A 17,074-nucleotide genomic window follows, 5' to 3' on the forward strand; every position below is an offset into this window, starting at 1 on the left:
GTTTAATGCGTTAGTATGTATGCGTAACAGAAATAACAATATATTCCATATACGTCATACTATGAAGACTTTTTTGAATCAATCTTAAAAAAAAACAAACGTTACAATATGGCGGACAATGTACCAATAATGTTTGTTTTACTTGTGCTATGTGGGACATCTGTGGCTAAAAATTTGACAGAAGTTAAAAACTTTCTACAGCTTACATTTTACGACCCTGGGGATCCTTATGATCCGAGAATTTTCCCGTGTCATTTGGTAGACTGTATAGTTGGAGTGGCTCTTAGCTTTCAGCCGAAAACCATAACGAGCTTTGTCATGGAAACCGGAAAACTATCATTAGGCGGGAAAATCACAATGTCGTGGATGGATGAAAATGTTGGCGAGTACATGTTAGGATCAGAACATAAGAGCGTGACAGAGATAATAATACCAGAGGATTACATGTGGTTGCCTCCATTAACTGTTTACAACTCAGTTAAAAAGTTCAAAATGATTAGCGAACCGACGCACAAGGTGCGCGTTATGCCCGTACCGTTTTACGACGCGTCACAGGTAGAGTGGGTCACGACGATAGTTACTGACATTCCATGTGTTATTAATGCAAAACTGTATCCATTTGATGAGCAAGAATGTGAGATTATATTCACTCCCTGGGCTTATAACTTAACAGAGGTTTATCTGTATACCGAGGACGAAGTATTGAACATAGCGCAGTACGAAGTTCACGAAGAATGGACACTAGTGGCCGGTACTGCTTCAAACTACTCTGAAAACGGTATTTCCTATCTGAAGTATAAATTTTCTTTGAAGAGAAAATATCTTTGGTTTTTTATAATTATGGTTGCTCCAATAATTTTGTTGAGCATGCTTACAGCTTTCGTCAATATGATCCCGGTTGACTGTGGCGAACGCATGACTTACCTATTATCAATATTCCTTGGGCTTGCGTTTTACATGAATATGGTACAAAAGACGCTACCGTTTGCTTCAAACCCTATGCCCTTCATCTCTTACTACTTGACAGGCATGGTGTATTTGAACTCATTTGCTATCATAATCAACATTTTCTTGATGCGTATTTATAACAAGGACCCCGAATCGGTGGTTCCGGTAGCCGTTCGGTGTATTGTTGCTACTCTCACTTTTCGATGGTGTTGCCCGAAAAAGATCAAACCAGACCCTGACGCTGTTCAGCCAATTCAAACAGAAATCACGGTGCCGGTTGAAACAATAACTTTGGCGCCAATGGAAAGGATTGATTGGAGAACAACAGGGATTGCTTTAGACATCCTATTCTTCTATGTTTTTACTTTTATGCATATCATGTGCTCGATTATGTTCCTTGTACCTTTGGTTTCCGGTGCTATTTATTCGATCTAAAAAACCCGTCCTCTTTGATATTACGGTTGTTATTTATCATTTATTTTTTTGTGCTATTTACATCATGTAAACTTTATTTTCCATTAACAGATTAGCAGGGCACAAAAACTATTTCTACTGCCTGGTGTGTATCTAATGCTATAAATTGGTATACAACACTGTCGTCCGCAATGTTTAGCATATGCGTCGCATACAGCTGCTTTCTACGGAGCATTTTAATGAAACGCTTCCATCTTTATGCGTGTGATCCCAGTAAATGGAGTAAGGTATTTCTTCTGTTGATTGGTTTGTTTATACAGTTATTTGTCATTCTGGTTTATGTGTTCTTCGAGAAATCCCAGGGTAGATAAGTTTTATTATATTTATTATATTTCTCACATTTTCATACTTAAAATGGCTTATTTCTTTTTATCAACTTTTATTATTAGAAATATTTTCATATACATATAATACTTTTGTGAGTTAATAGCTAGTATATGACTAAGTCATGATCATAACGTTGCTGTCTGTAAACTTGAATCACTTTATGGGTAAGAAAGAATCTTGCAGTAAAATCTGTCTAAACCGAACCAGAATAATCTTAAAACCTGTCTAGACCAGACACTTTTTAAGTTAGTGCTAGTTTTTGTAAGAATCAGACAAAATGGGAAAAATCGGAAACATGCATGTCAAAACCCTAACGATCTGACAATATAATTTCACACAAGGATGCTTTTGTATTTGTGAAGACCATTATTTGATCGTAAATTTTACACGAGAATGTTAGAAAAATGATGTTTTCTGACAGAGTTATCTGCCCTTTAAATGTTCATTCACAATGCATTTCAATGAAATTATATCTCAATGCAGCAATATTATATGGAAAATCTAGTCTGTTTTCCTTGATGGTCTAAATAGTCAAATTACACTATCAAAATGATGTCTTTTTTCATACTACGTTTCACTACTGCCTGATTCTTACAGAGACTGACACTTAGTGTATTTTTACCTTTGTTCAACCGAACACCTGTCTTTAAGGAACTAATTGTAAAGTCCGAATGGGGTTCAGTAAAGACAGATTTCACTTTATTTTTGAAAGGGTAGCGAAGTGATATTGCATTCAAAAGAGATAATGTCCTCGTCTGCGACTCTGAATATTGTTATACGATAATTTCACGCCAGTCGAGTGAGAATGAAAATTACCGTAAAGCTGCACGACATACGTGACGTTACGTAGCACTCCGTCAAAAAAAACATGTTCTGAAAGGAAACGTTTCAGCGCTTTTAAAACTTACATATTTAGGAGAGGAAAACTGAAAATAAAAGATAACTAATACCTTACACTGCAACAAAACAGCAAAACAGCGATAAACAGATTATTTAATATTTTGCTGACCATGAGAAACCCCCTCTCGATGAAAAAAATATTAAATAAACTAATAGTGTATATTTTAATAAATATTCTGAAGATGACTTTATCATGTGGTAATGCACTCTTGACATTTTACAGCGCATTAATAAAAACCACATGATCATGTCTGAACCAAAATAAAAATACCTATTCTTCTCTGATATGTTACACAAAGAATATCAATAACAACGGACGGTCGACATTTTAGATTTCTAGCCATTTGCATCGTGACAGAAGCCCAGAGACATACATGTACATATATCAATGGACGATATACGAACTCGTGCGGCTAGAATCGAGTTTAAACGTATGATGCACTTTACCAAAACTTTGAACTGAATAGGTTTTTCCTTCTGATAAAAGGTCTTACCAACTCGACCATTCCGGGGCATTTCATTTCGTATCTAACGGCACCGTTGCTATGATAATGTCCGAATGGTGCTCAGTACTTACTTGAACCTCTGTCAACCTAGACAAATGATGATCGACATATTTTAAGCTTCATTGTGAAGAACGACGGCTCATTCTATGTTTCAACAAAAAACAAAAAATGTGAAGAACAAACAGGCAAACAAAGATAAATCGAAACAAAAAAAATATCATGCAAATAGGAATTTTCCCATTTTGTGTTTCCATGTCCAAGTTATTGGTCGTCTTCATAGATTTGTTTTTGTTTGTTTGTTGTTTGGAGTGTTTAATCCTGTATTAGAAGTATTTAGCATAATTTTGTTGTAACTTCCAGATTAGTCAGCGACAAACTAGTGTAGAAAAATATTGCGGCAAAAATTAATAGTTTCTGTAGAACATGTAGACGCACGTGCTTCTTTTGTGACAATGACTTTGTATTGCGACGTTTTTGTGATATTACATCATGACAAGATGTGTACTTTAAAAAAGTGTACCAAATGACATGCGCTAAATTTAAATGTTGAAAGCCGACTCCAAAGTTCACCCAAGAGCACAGTAAAGTTTCCTGGTTTGAACTCCTAATGGATTCATGGTCGTAAATACCGAGGAGTCACATGAAAGGTTTCATGTCAAATACCATACAATCAATCGCACGTGTGCATCCGCGTGTTCTGCTAGTATTGCATTTATTCAGGGAAGCCACACCCAATCACTTGAAATATCTAAAATAACAAGATTTCCGGAAAAAGTTAAAAGAGCAAATTTTCCTATGAGATTTGTGATTTTTGACACATGGAGTCTGACTATGCTCGTAATTAGACTTTATATAATCTGACAATTGCACTTAATGAGCGCGAGCGAGATAACACCAGAGACACAGTTATATTTTAGCAGCGACTGCGTTGTCCTATCAATAATAGGATAATTAATTAGAGAGGGTTGATTACCAAAACATGATCATGGGTGCAGAAAAACGCTCAGATTCAACGAGTGCGCGGAACATGTAAATGTCCTTGGCAGGATTTTAGTTATTCACGTTAACAAATTGATTATCATTTTTAACAATAATAGTATCTATAACTAGAATTGCTATTGTGATCAATACCGATGTCTCCCCGGAAGACGTTTAAATTCTCAATTTTGATATTGTATTGTTATGCCTATTCAACTCCTTTGATGGACCTATTTTCAAATTTGTAGCTATTCATGTTGTCGAGATAATGCAATGTCCTAGATTGTGACCTAAGGTAGCCATTTTGAAAATGGCAACTTTTCATAATAATTTTTGCTTGGATTCTGAGGTCCGACTGATATGCAATATATTACTAAGTAGCATTAAGTTTGTTCAATGAATAAAAAAAAATTATGACTCTGTGAAAAAAGTGGATTTTGGGATTCATGAAATTTTCTATTTTTCGTTGCCGTGGCAACAGACAACATATCGATTCACTTTTTTTGCTTTATCTTATTAGGATCTTTAAACTGTATTACCATACTAAATTTCAAGTTCCTAGCCACCTAGGTTTCCGAGATATTGCAATGTTCTAGATTATGAACTTTGGTAGCCATTTTGAAAGTGGCGGCATATCAGCGAACTTTTTTTAATATTTTTATACGAATTCCGAGATATCAATGAGACGCAACATACACCAAAGTTTCATTAAATTTGCTTAATGAATAAAAAAGTTATAGGCGTGAAAAAAAAAATGGATTTTGGTATTCATGAAATTTTCAGTTTTTCCGTTGCCATGGCAACTGACAACATATCGAATCACTTTTTTGTATTATTTTATTAGGCTCATTGAGTTCTACCACCATACTAAATTTCAAATTCCTGGGCACCTCGGTTTTCGAGATATTGCAATGTCCTTGATTATGAACTTTTCCCGTTTCCATGGAAACGGTAGGCATTTTTTTTTCGCTAAAAGTTCCAATTCACCCCTTCTCAATGCCATCTATCTCCATACAAAGTTTTAGTTCATTGCCTTCAGAGATGCTCTCTAAAAACTCTGGACAAAGTGCCGAAGAACGCCTATATTTAACGATTGTGCGGAACTTGTTCCGCGCACGACTAAAGCTTCTTGAAACGAGTGTTCATATTTTGGTTTTTCACGATAACCAATTGATTATTCTATTCATTATATAAATTTTCTTCATAATTTATCGATATTTTCGACATGAATTTTATATTATGTGACTGGCGGATTAGTATCAAAGTGGAGACGTTTTTGCCGGAAAAAGTCCTAGAGTGAAATTACCATATTTATTTCACAGTGTGAATTATCGAAATTTATGACACTAGGAACATTCGATAAAACACTGTTTATATAATAAGTATATTTTCTCCATTATTTATTGCTTTTTTTTAATTTTTGTGATCAGTGGATAGATATCATTGTTGAACGTTTTGGCAGGTGAAATTCAGAGAGTGAAATTACCGATTTTTAATCACGATATGAATTATCGAAACTAATTCCACTGTGAACATTCGTTAAATCACTGAAATCAGTAGAATAAGAGAGGTTTAGTTGCACTCGCGAAGGCATTTCATATGCTCGTATACTAGAAGTTGCGAGTGGGAAAGAGGAAATACATTAATATACCTGTCTTCAACTTTGAAATATAAATTTCATTAGAAGACACCCATACATAAGTGATTATTAACAACTGTACCACTTCATCAACTACAAAAAATTCAAAGACAATAATAATAATAATAATAATAATAATAACCACATAAAAAGGGGGCCTGTAAAAAATCCCATTTAGCTGAGTGTTTATATATTGATGTCATATTAATGACCTTATTATATGTATGAGTTTCTGTTCCGTATTCTCCGTACAATGAAAATTCTGATACATTGTATGAATGCATGGAGTATCATGCTTTGAAGATTCAAATTCCAGACAGATATCGAATGTAATATGCACATGTACATTACATATAGCATTTTCATTTCGTCCCCTTAAACGGTTTATCGTATACAAAGCTTACAACATCAATCCATGCAACTTTTTTCTGTTTTAGAGTAAAGCTTTCAATTTTATCTCGCTTTCCGTAAAAAATGTTATCGACTTAATTTTCTTAATCAAGGAAACCTTCTTAAAGTAAAGATATTAACTTTAAATCCAGTTGACATTAAAATGTTCACGACATATCTTTATTTTTTGTTGAAAATGCACGTGCAATTTCTCGTGTTTGTAAAAACACAATAGCATAAGACTCAAACGTCATTGAAATTATATAATGATATGTACGACCACACCCATTTACCGTAAATAAGCTAGTGTATTTTCAATTTTTAGAAAAATTGAGATAATAAAATATCCCCTTAGATTCAAATGACATTAGCCCAACAGAATATCTGACTTTATTCGGAGAAAATACGATGACATAATATACGTCAGATTCTATTAGAACTTCGTTTTAGTGGTACGGTAGGGGTTATACAGGCTAAAAACCACTAATTCCACTTCCCATAGGCTTCTATGCTAATTTCACAATATACAATGGCTTCTCTGAACTTTAACTGCAGAGGACTATATATCAGCATGATTCTACATATGTCAGCTCACAATCCTCAGAATGGCATGTGGGGTTAGCAGACTTGCAGTGCAGTACTGGTCACCGGAAGTGAAGTGTCTATAAATAGCATGGGAAATCCCAGTGTTTTCACAAGATAGGAGTATATTTAGAAATCATTATGGAGATTAGGCTTCACATCACAAGAACCAAAATGCACCTATAAAATGTACAGAAATGCTTTTCCTTTCAGAAACTGTTTAAATTTTTTAAATAAGATGAGAACTTTTTTCACAGCACTATGAGGAACAGGGGTAATTTCTGCGTAGGACTATTTTTGCCTACGTTCCAAATGCTCATTGGTTGAATTGGATACTTGTCAATGAGTATACTGATAGACCTTAGATGATTGTTATTCAAAAGAAACATCTCCATGTCACTTTACTATACATTGTGAAAAGGTAAGATTTCCTGTCATCCTGATCGTACAAGAATACAACATCACGTTGTACCAGTACTTTGTGCAAAGAAATGTCAGACCATCCCCTGACTAAACCTTGTACAAGAGAAACGTGAAAATTCTCCGGCTAAACCTTGTGCAAAGAAACATTCTCTGACCAAACCTTGTGCAAAGAAACATATGAATGGCCTCTAGCAATTAACTTACGCAAAAAAAAAAAACAACTGAATCCTAGCTGAATATCCCCTCAACGAATATACAATGTGCAAGAGAAACAACAAAACATCCTCTGAACAAAGCTTGTGCAAAACAAACAAATGAACATCCCCTGAACAAACCTTGTGCAAGAGGAACACCTGAAGATCCCCTGAACATACCGTGTGCAAGGAAAACAACTGAACATCCCCTGGACAAACTATGTGCAAGAGGAACAACTGAACATCCCCTGAACATACCGTGTGCAAGGCAAACAACTGAAAATCCCCTGAACATACCTTATGCAAGGGAAATATATGAATGTCCTCAGGTCGTTAACTTGTGCAAGAGAAAAAAATCTGAATATCCCCGACCCTACCTAATGCAAGAGAAACAACTGAACATCCCCTGTCGATATCTTGTTCAAGAGAAGCATCTGAACGTCCTCTTCTCACTACTTGAGCAGAATAGCAACTGAATATAACCTCTGAACATACCTAGTGTAATAGAAACACCTGAACATCTCCCGGTCATACCGTGTGAAAAAAAACAACATCTGACCATCTCCTGAACATACCTTGTACGAGGGAAACGTTTTAAAATGCCCAAAGTGCAAACATTGTACAAGAGACATCTTTATTTTCCGAAACTTCGTTCATGACCATACCTCGTTCAATGAGCCTTCATTGTTCAGCCAACCCACACTAAATGACACATGTAGTTCTTGTAAAAATGTAGCACAATGTTAAACAATATGTGAGACATCTTATCATTACTTAAAGCAAAGGTCATTTTTTGTCATTGGCTGATAAAAGAACAATCTTATAGTTTAGATAGTTTAGAATTTTCCTTGCCCCGTGCAGGTCCGGTCCTTGCTCCGTGCAGGTCCGGGTGTCAAAAGAATAGGCCTGCATCAGCGCTAAGCTTGTCGTAAAAGGCGACTAAATAGTGCTCAGAGCCATAGTCGGGGGCTAGGGCGCTCTGTCCACAGAGCAACTGGGTTGTGTGCGCCAGTTGGTGGAATGGGGTACCCCTGGTGTGTTACATGCTGGGCTATAGTACGGAAAACCTGACCGCAAACCATAGTGATGCACCGTGTTGGGAAAGATGCCACGTTCCTCGCACGTTAAAGAACCCTACTGTGGTATTCTCCCGGAGTAGGAACCATAGGGCTCCGCCACAGGAGGCTAAATTGCCCGACCCTACCCACCTCTCCCTATTTCCAGTGGCAATCAAAATTTGTCGACCCCATTATCCTTGTGTCCCGTCCCATTTTTCATTTCATCATTTTCATTTTATCATCCACTTCATGTTCATCGCCTGAATATAGCTGAAATATTGTTGCTCGGGCGTTAAACCCCAACAAACAAACAACAATAGAATTTTCCTCAAAGAAAGAAAAGATAGGTTTTCCTTCTGCTAATAAAAGAACACGTATATCGAAGTGTACCATTTTCCAAATGTACCTGATTGACTCGTTGGATGAAATACACTTAAAACTTAAAACCTTAAGAGATCGTGATTTTTCTTAAAAGAAGATGCATTTGCACTCACCTCAACCCTTATGAACTGGACTGTTATATAAATTATATATATATATAAACCTGCTAAACCGAACCATGAAGAGTCCGACATTTTTTAAACCTTTATCTCGGTAAACCGAACACAGTCTTAAACGAAAAAAAAATCAAGTTCAAACGGGGGTCGGTTTAGGTACGTTTCACTGAAATACCACATTTTGCTTTTATAACCATAATCATGATAATCATGATGTTTAGATTCTTAAACTAAGTCAATTCATGACTTACTCAGTAAGAATTTCAGGACTTAACCTTATTGAATGCGGAAGTCTATAAACTATAATGCATTGTTGATGAAACAAACATAGCTATGCTCATATTGTACTTATTTGAAGCTGTATAATTGTAAAAATGTCTACTTCCTATTAAGCAATGGTATTTAAGATGGATTTAGCATAATTAAAGTCGCAACAAAATTTACTCTGTTTACAATATTTAGATATTGTATGACAATATATGTTACGACAATTTTTTGAAGTAAGATGGAAAAAAACACGTACACGGAAGTACACCTGAACTGCTCCTGAAATTAGAAAAATGACTAACAGTTTCGAAGAGACCATGTGCAATGCTAGGTACGACCAACCTTAAAGGAACTCGGTATCCTTTTCCCATATACATTGGTAGAACATCTCTTATCGACTTGGTATAATAATATATCAATGACAACAAATTACCGTTTAAGCGTCATTAAATTCGGTCGCTCACTACATAAAAAAAACAAAAACAAAAAAACAAACGGAAATTAAAGGAAACCAGAGAGGAGCGTAATTACACACATGTTTACATAAACAAAAAAACACAGACAATGTTTCTGGTTTCAAAACAAAACTTGTTGGTGACTTTTTTTTTTTTTTTTTTTTTTTTTGAGCTGATGTTTTAGGTCGGTTTCCTATCATTTCATTTAAATCAACAAAAGAGTCTAGTCTACATTGTCATAAAAATAATGAAGCATGATTTTGTACGATTGGAGACGTTTCCGTTTCATTTTTTTTATATAATGACCCGATTTCTAAGTCAGTCGCTTGAGGGTTTAACAAGGTACAAAAGATTAAAGATAATTAAAGAGCTTATTTATTGTTCTTTCTAGTCATAATGTATAAAAATATAAATAATACATCATGACTTACAAGGTTATTTCATTTCTTTTGTGCGGCTTGAAGTACATGGCTTTCATTGTCATTGCTTTTGATTAGCTCACACTGAATAACCTGAATGAAAAATTCAATAATGAAAGAGGAATGTTGGCACAACTTCTGGCGGTAGCACAGGCAGTGTAATTAGAATAAGACCTTGTGCGTGTGTTTTTTTTTTTTCTGTTCGCAAGCCTCCGGCAAAACAAATTAAATTTGAGTTGATCGAGGGAGTTGTTTTAATTAGATTGGTAACATAAGATACTATTAAATATAAAGTATATCAAAATTAAAGGCTTCTACAGGCTGTCAACAACCCGAACTGTTGATGCATAGTTTAGACAACTCCTTCGTAGGTTTTAGGGTAAGCCATAACGCCGAGCCTTCGTAGGGTTTAGGGTAAGCCATAACGTCGACACCACCGCCAAGCCGCAGGACACATTTTGATCGATCTCTTCTGCCAGATTTCCTTCAGAAATTAAAAAAAAACAAGATTGATTTGAACCGCTGAAGCTGTATTTCGTCATAGAAACATATCTACTATGACCACCGGCTATTGTACAAAAATATAAACCAAACAACAACAACTTCGTTTCAACACGTTCTGGTGGAAACAAATTTAAGGTGACAAAACCTTGACTGCTAAAGAATGAAAACCTAACTTCGTAGTTCTATATGGTATCAGGATACCATGATTCCATTGTGTTGCTCAGATCAAGATCAGTTCAACTACTGTACGATTTTTAAATTTGCTTTCACAATCGCCTACAAAAGAAGCAAATTTTTTTATTAACTATTTAGCTGTTTGCGACACAGGCCTCGTATTGCGAGATCGCTTCTTTTTAAGGAAGTTGTTACAGCAGAAAAATTGGTTCGGACTACAGCCAACGGTTATTTTCTCGATGAACTACCTGCATGTCATGGCCTATTTCCAGATTCAACGGTAGAATGCTTCTACACGTTTTATCAGCTTGAAAAAAATGAAAATTTAAATTTAGATTTTTTTTGCATTTGGTTAGAATTGGGTAATCTAAGAATGTTATAGTGCTTAATTTATACATCATTTTTACTTTTGCAATTTGTATAAATTAGGTAATTTAATTTATTTTTTCTTTTGCATTTAGATTTTTTTTGCATTTGGTAAGAATTGGGTAATCTAAGAATGTTATAGTGCTTAATTTAGACATTATTTTTACTTTTGCAATTTGTATAAATTAGGTAATTTAATTTATTTTTACTTTTGCAATTTGTATAAATTAGGTAATTTAATTTATTTTTTACTTTTGCAATTTGTATATATGTTTTTATATACATACATAGGCGCGTACGTTTGTGAAATCGGTTTGAGCTCGGAGTTGCAAGTTACAAGCCTTTGTCTGTACTTTTAACCTGACTGTACAATGATTGGATTAGTATTTGTTTTGTACAATTACAATGAATCTCAACCGCCATTTTTGGAGAAGAGAAGCTCTTACGGGAATCTGTGGTGATTTGAAAATACATGATAATTTAAATCGATTGACAAGAATTCGAAATTTCCATGTTTTCAATGAAATATGCAGAGGAACTGACAAAGCAGGATTTCGAAGGGCTGTTACAGAGCATTGACAGCGAACACAAAAGGCTTGTTTCAGCACAGAAAACTCACACAAAAGCAGTGGAAGGGTCGCAATAATTCTCTGTTATATTTTAAATGATTGAAATTTTAGGAGGTCGTCGCAAGTACTGCCTTCAAGTGTCAAAGGTTCTATTCCCTAAGGCTGTTTTGGAGAGACTGTACTTCTGGCATTTCGTCATTTGGTTCCCCTTTTTAGCTCACCTTGCCACAGGCCAAGTGAGTTTATGCCATCACTTGGCATCCGCCGTCGTCGTCGTCAATACGTCATGGACAAATTTTCAAAAAATCTCCTCTGAAACTTTTAGACCGACAGGTTTCAAAATTGGCATGATTGTTTCTTAGGATATCCCAAAAAAATTACTGTTGGGATTTTTGATCCATGAAAAACATTACCGCCGTTACTGCAAGTAGAACATAGGGGTCAGAAGGCAGTTTTTTGCCAATAACTTAAAAAAACATTGCATTTAGCAAATTTCTTGCACGGGGATGCAACTTTGAAAATCTTCTGAAAATCCATTGCACAGAATTCAATGAATTCAATTCGGCATATTTGTTCCTTAGGATATTCCAAACAAAATTTTTCTTGGCATTTTTGATTCGTGAAAGAACATGGCAGCCGTTACTAAAAATAGGACATAGGGGTCAAAAGGCAGGGTTTTTTTTGCAAATAACTCAAAAGCTGTTGCCCTTAGCAAATTTGTGTCTTGGTGTAATTTTGTTCAGCATCATTAGATGGACCCATATCGAAATTTTCAAAATGATTCGTCTACTGATGTGGGAGTTACGGCCTCTGAAACAGTTTTTTTTTTGCATTTTTCGCATGTGCAACTTTGAAAATCAAATTCTGAAAAACCACTGCACCTAATTCAGTGATAGTTGGTATATTTGTTTCTAAGGGTATCCCAAACAAAATAATTATTGGGATTTTTGATTCGTGAAAAAACATAGCCGCCGTTACTTAAATAATAGGGGTCAGAATGCAGTTTTTTGCAAATAACTCAAAAAACGTTGCCTTAAGCAAATTTCTGGCATGGGAAATACTGTTCAGCATCATGAGACGGACCTATGCCGAAATTTTTAAAACAATTCATTGATTGATGTATTAGTTACGACCCCTGAAACAGTTTTTGTGTTTTTTCCACATGTACAACTTTGAAATCTTCTTCTCTAAAACCATTTAAAATCATTTAATGAAAATAAGCATATTAGTTTTTGAGTGTACTGTACTCAAAATAACTGTTGTGATTTTTAATCCATGAGTAAATATGGCTGCCTAAACTAAAAATAGAACTTAAGGGTCGGAAGACAGTTTTTTGAAAATAATTTAAAAATTGTTGCTTTAGCGAAATTCTGGTTCAGGTCATGAAAATGTTATTAAAAGCATTTCCTGCATTTGACAATTCAGTTAATTTGAACTTAGCCTGTCTCATTCTCAATTTTTTCAAATAAGCAAATGGTTAACCAGGTGAGCAATTCAGGCTCTCTTGAACCTCTAGTTTCTTAAGAGGACACCCCTCTGTCCGTCTGTCTGTCCGAACTATTTTCTTAGCAGTTTGTAGCATTGTTATGAAACTTTGTTGGATGTAATTTAACCACATGGAGATGTGCATACCGTCAGGAATTTTTGTCTCCCTGATTTCTACATGGACAGTATCTTAATTGTTTATTCTGGATTTTTCATATTTGAAAATTACTTTGAAGTAAACCTTGATCCATAAAAATCAAAAGGTTGCTCTAAAATCTCTTCCTCAAGGAAGAATGTACATCCTTAAAGGACATCAATCAAATAAATGGCTTATACAACAATAGTACAAAAATACAAGTGCATCCAAGATTAACTATTTTAAGATGTCACTACTGATAGGCTTTTACTGCTTGCCTCTGCGAGAGAAAAACGGGGATTGCTTGGTAAATATGAATTTGTCGACCACTTCTATGGTTTCTTGTGCTTTCTTAGAAGTTTGCTGTATTCATAACTAGGTCATAACATATATACATTGACCTATGAACTGCTAATATAGTTTCTGGTTTAAAAAGGCCAGGTAATTAAACAGGCGGTTAATGTTGTTAAAATCTCTATAAAGCTTGTGTTAATACATTGTAATGCAACGACTTTAAATAGAGTTTCTGTCTGTCTGTCTGTCTGCCTTGTCCTTTTCTTTTCCTATTGATAGGTGTAGTTTGTCATGCTGACCACGATGCAATGTATTGCTTATAGTACTTCGGACATGCTTTTCAATTTCAATGTTGACAGCTTTTTGAAGTTGTATAAATAGTTCTAAGTTTTAAACATTGTAAAAAATGTCATTTTTTTCTGGAACATACAATGATGAACAATTAATGACGGGACTGACCTAGTATTCTTCCGCGGAAATGCGCCTAATATTTTTTGTTATTGTTCCTACTACCTTGCATGCAAATGTTTACTTGATAAAAAGGAAGAAAAAAAAACAAACAACAAAAACAAACAAGCAAACAACAACAAAGACGATGCTCTTAAAAATATGACCAACAATCGTATGTCAGTCTTCTTATCTTCTTTCAAACGAGCATCAAAATCTGAATATCTTAATGGTTAGGGACGTCAAATACAGGTGGGTAAGAATTTTCCATATTATTGCATTGAAAGTACAACGGAAGTTAAATATTTACCGGCACTTTAAAATATATACATTACTAGTATATCTTAGAAATCTTTATGGAATTAACATCCAATCAAAAGCGCTTCCTTGTGACCTTTTTCGAAGAGAATATATGTCGAGTGGATGATAAAGCGAAAAAGAAGAAAAACATTTTAAGTTCACATTAAGCCTCGAAAATGTCAAATTTTATTTTATGCGTGTTCAATTTTTTTCTTAAGAAGGAAGTGTCTGTAGCTTCTGAGAAAATAGGAAATTATGCACGATTTACTAAATGCCTGACTTGCACTAAATGCGTTGTCAGGCAATTTACGTTTTTTTTAGCTGGTATAAATACTTCCAATTTATTACTCACCAACACGCAATTGCGCCGACCAACAATTTCAGTCTTGAATTCGGTGCAATGTTGCGTTCAAAACAACCGTAATTGAGGTAGTTGTTCCGAACTCACATTTTATTCGAACATAATTATAAACATATAAATTATAAACTTTTCAAAGAAAACACCGAATCGAGCTTAAGAATTAAATTCTTAAGCTCTTTCTCATTTTCATTTTAATAATTTTCCACATTATCGTTTGTTTTCGGGTACAAATGACCTCTCTTTACGACGGTATTGCAAGATATTTTGCTCATGTAACAAGAGGTTCTTGGTGTGTTATACGCATTGCAATAACAAGTTATGCAATTATAGATGTATTATTATACAAATGCCTGACTTTTACACGAACAAGTACTTTCGTGTACTTATTATCTATCGCCGTTGAGTTTACCGTACAATCGACCTTGTAATGTCATACCCTGACCTCCATTCCTATGTTATACAGTAAAAGCTGTCTAAACAGATCATAAAAACCCCAGAAAACCTGTCTAACCAGACGTCTTCTGAAGTTCTGATGCATTTTAACCCGTGCAAGCTAAATATGTGTGTAAACCGAACCAAACTTTCACCCCTGAAGAGGTTTGGCCCAAGGGTTCGTATCAGAAAGGTTTTACTATATATTGTTAGATATATAGATGTCTACACTCTTTGAAGGTTTCTTGTGATAGCCTGAAATTATGTTATCTAGGTAACTGTTACAGTCTGGGATTATTATTCTTATAATGATAGAGATAAACGTATGTCGAGACATTTTTGCAGGGTTTCTAATGATGACAGACGAACATTTTTTGTCGTCATTTAGAAGTAAATGTAATTTAATCAGCAGGCACAATATTTGTGATATAGGTGCAACATCTTTTTTTCATAGGGAAGCAGTTGTCTGTGTATTCCCGTACGTAGTCCCGATACGTAGAACCAATGTTTCACCCAATCGGAACTCCTCAGACTTTTAAGTTACAAAAAAGAAAAACCTCGGAGGCACTAGGCGAAAGAATCTGTCCGGAATTTGACCGATACAATTCTAAAATTATAGTTTTACTGGTTGAAATTTTTACTATTACTTTCTTTCTTAGCCCCTCGCTTCGCACCAAAATTCTTGGCAGAGTTATTGTTCTTTATTTCTAGTGATATCTTGGTGGATAGAACTACTTTGAGTCGCGTATGACTGCAATTCCGGCAATTTTTTTCGAGATGAAATTCTCCTGCATCCGAGGTTATTTTCAATGGAGCGGAAATGGCCAAGCAGTTCCTATTGTATTTCATCCTATAATTAAAAAAAAACCGATAGAGGTTACAAACTTGGTATAATCTGAAAGCTGAATGAAATCAGTAGAAGTAATAAAAACAACTTCATTTTCTTTATTCAATGTAGGGTAAAAAAATTCTTAAACAAAAACTATAAGCCCTTGATATGGCTTTATTTCCAAATGAAAGTAATAATTTCTATACCTATCTACTTTCACTTTAACGTCTTTCTAAGAAGCCACAAGGCATAATGATATTTTTAAAAGGTACATTTGTTAAGGATAACTGTCACCATGAACCCTATCCAGTGCACTGGTAAAATTTGCCAATTATTAACAGCTGAATTTAACACAGGAAGTAATGAAAACATGACATAGTGGTACGACACCTATATTCGAAACAAAATCTGAGTAATCTCCCTTACTCGACTGGCAGCGGAGTAGTTACGTGGCAACGGCATATGTTCAAGTGGCGGAAATGTCAAATCATGGTAAAGATTCATATTCATCGCCTGAATATAGCTGAAATATTCCTAAAATTTCACGTCAGAAGTAGACGAAACAAAGAGGAAACATGAATTCCAGTAGCATTTATGATTCGATCCATTAATTTTCTAAATTAAACCCATCATGATCTGTAATACGCGATAACATGGAAGCCCGGGTAACATTTCCGTTCCACAAGTTTCTCTCATACATAATCCCGGGTCACAAGTGTCGTCTTCTCTCTATTGATTGACTTATTGAATAGGACGGAATTTATTTGTCTTATACGTTCTGACCGTCACTTCTAGTATTCAAGTTAAAGTATTTCTTTCAAATTACTTTCCTATCTTTTAATACAAATGTACAAGAATGAAGTTAATTTAGATAACATCAATTTTATTTCATAAGCACCAATTTACACATATATTGAACATATCAATCGCTGTTAAATTTTAGCGATAATTGGTTCGCTTATGATAAAGACTCGGAACCGATATTATGATACGTGGTTACATGAACATGTACCTGTTAAATAATGTGCTTTTGTAATGACATTATATCAATTTTGGACAGATAAAAACGTTTTTTTTTATTGACGTCTCTATTGATTTGATTCTTGTTAAATTGCACTTA

The 17,074-nt window shown here is 34.9% G+C and overlaps 1 protein-coding gene across 1 annotated transcript; it reads left to right on the plus strand.

The window, feature by feature from the left end:
- The first annotated feature begins 108 nt into the window (after positions 1-108).
- On the plus strand, positions 109-1,478 carry LOC148619980 (neuronal acetylcholine receptor subunit beta-2-like). Its single transcript, XM_088577075.1, has 2 exons — positions 109-778; positions 1,474-1,478. Exons 1-2 carry the CDS (start codon positions 109-111, stop codon positions 1,476-1,478), a joined length of 675 nt encoding a protein of 224 aa, XP_088433201.1.
- Positions 1,479-17,074: the final 15,596 nt, after the last annotated feature.

This window comes from Perna viridis, chromosome 4 (genome assembly GCF_037379345.1).
Source record: "Perna viridis isolate PV_CMFRI_1.1 ecotype Kerala chromosome 4, ASM3737934v1, whole genome shotgun sequence".
Lineage (NCBI taxonomy): Eukaryota > Metazoa > Mollusca > Bivalvia > Mytilida > Mytilidae > Perna > Perna viridis.

Excerpts from the sequence above, each read along its gene's own strand:
- LOC148619980 (XM_088577075.1), top strand. The coding sequence starts at position 109 with ATGGCGGACAATGTACCAATAATGTTTGTTTTACTTGTGCTATGTGGG.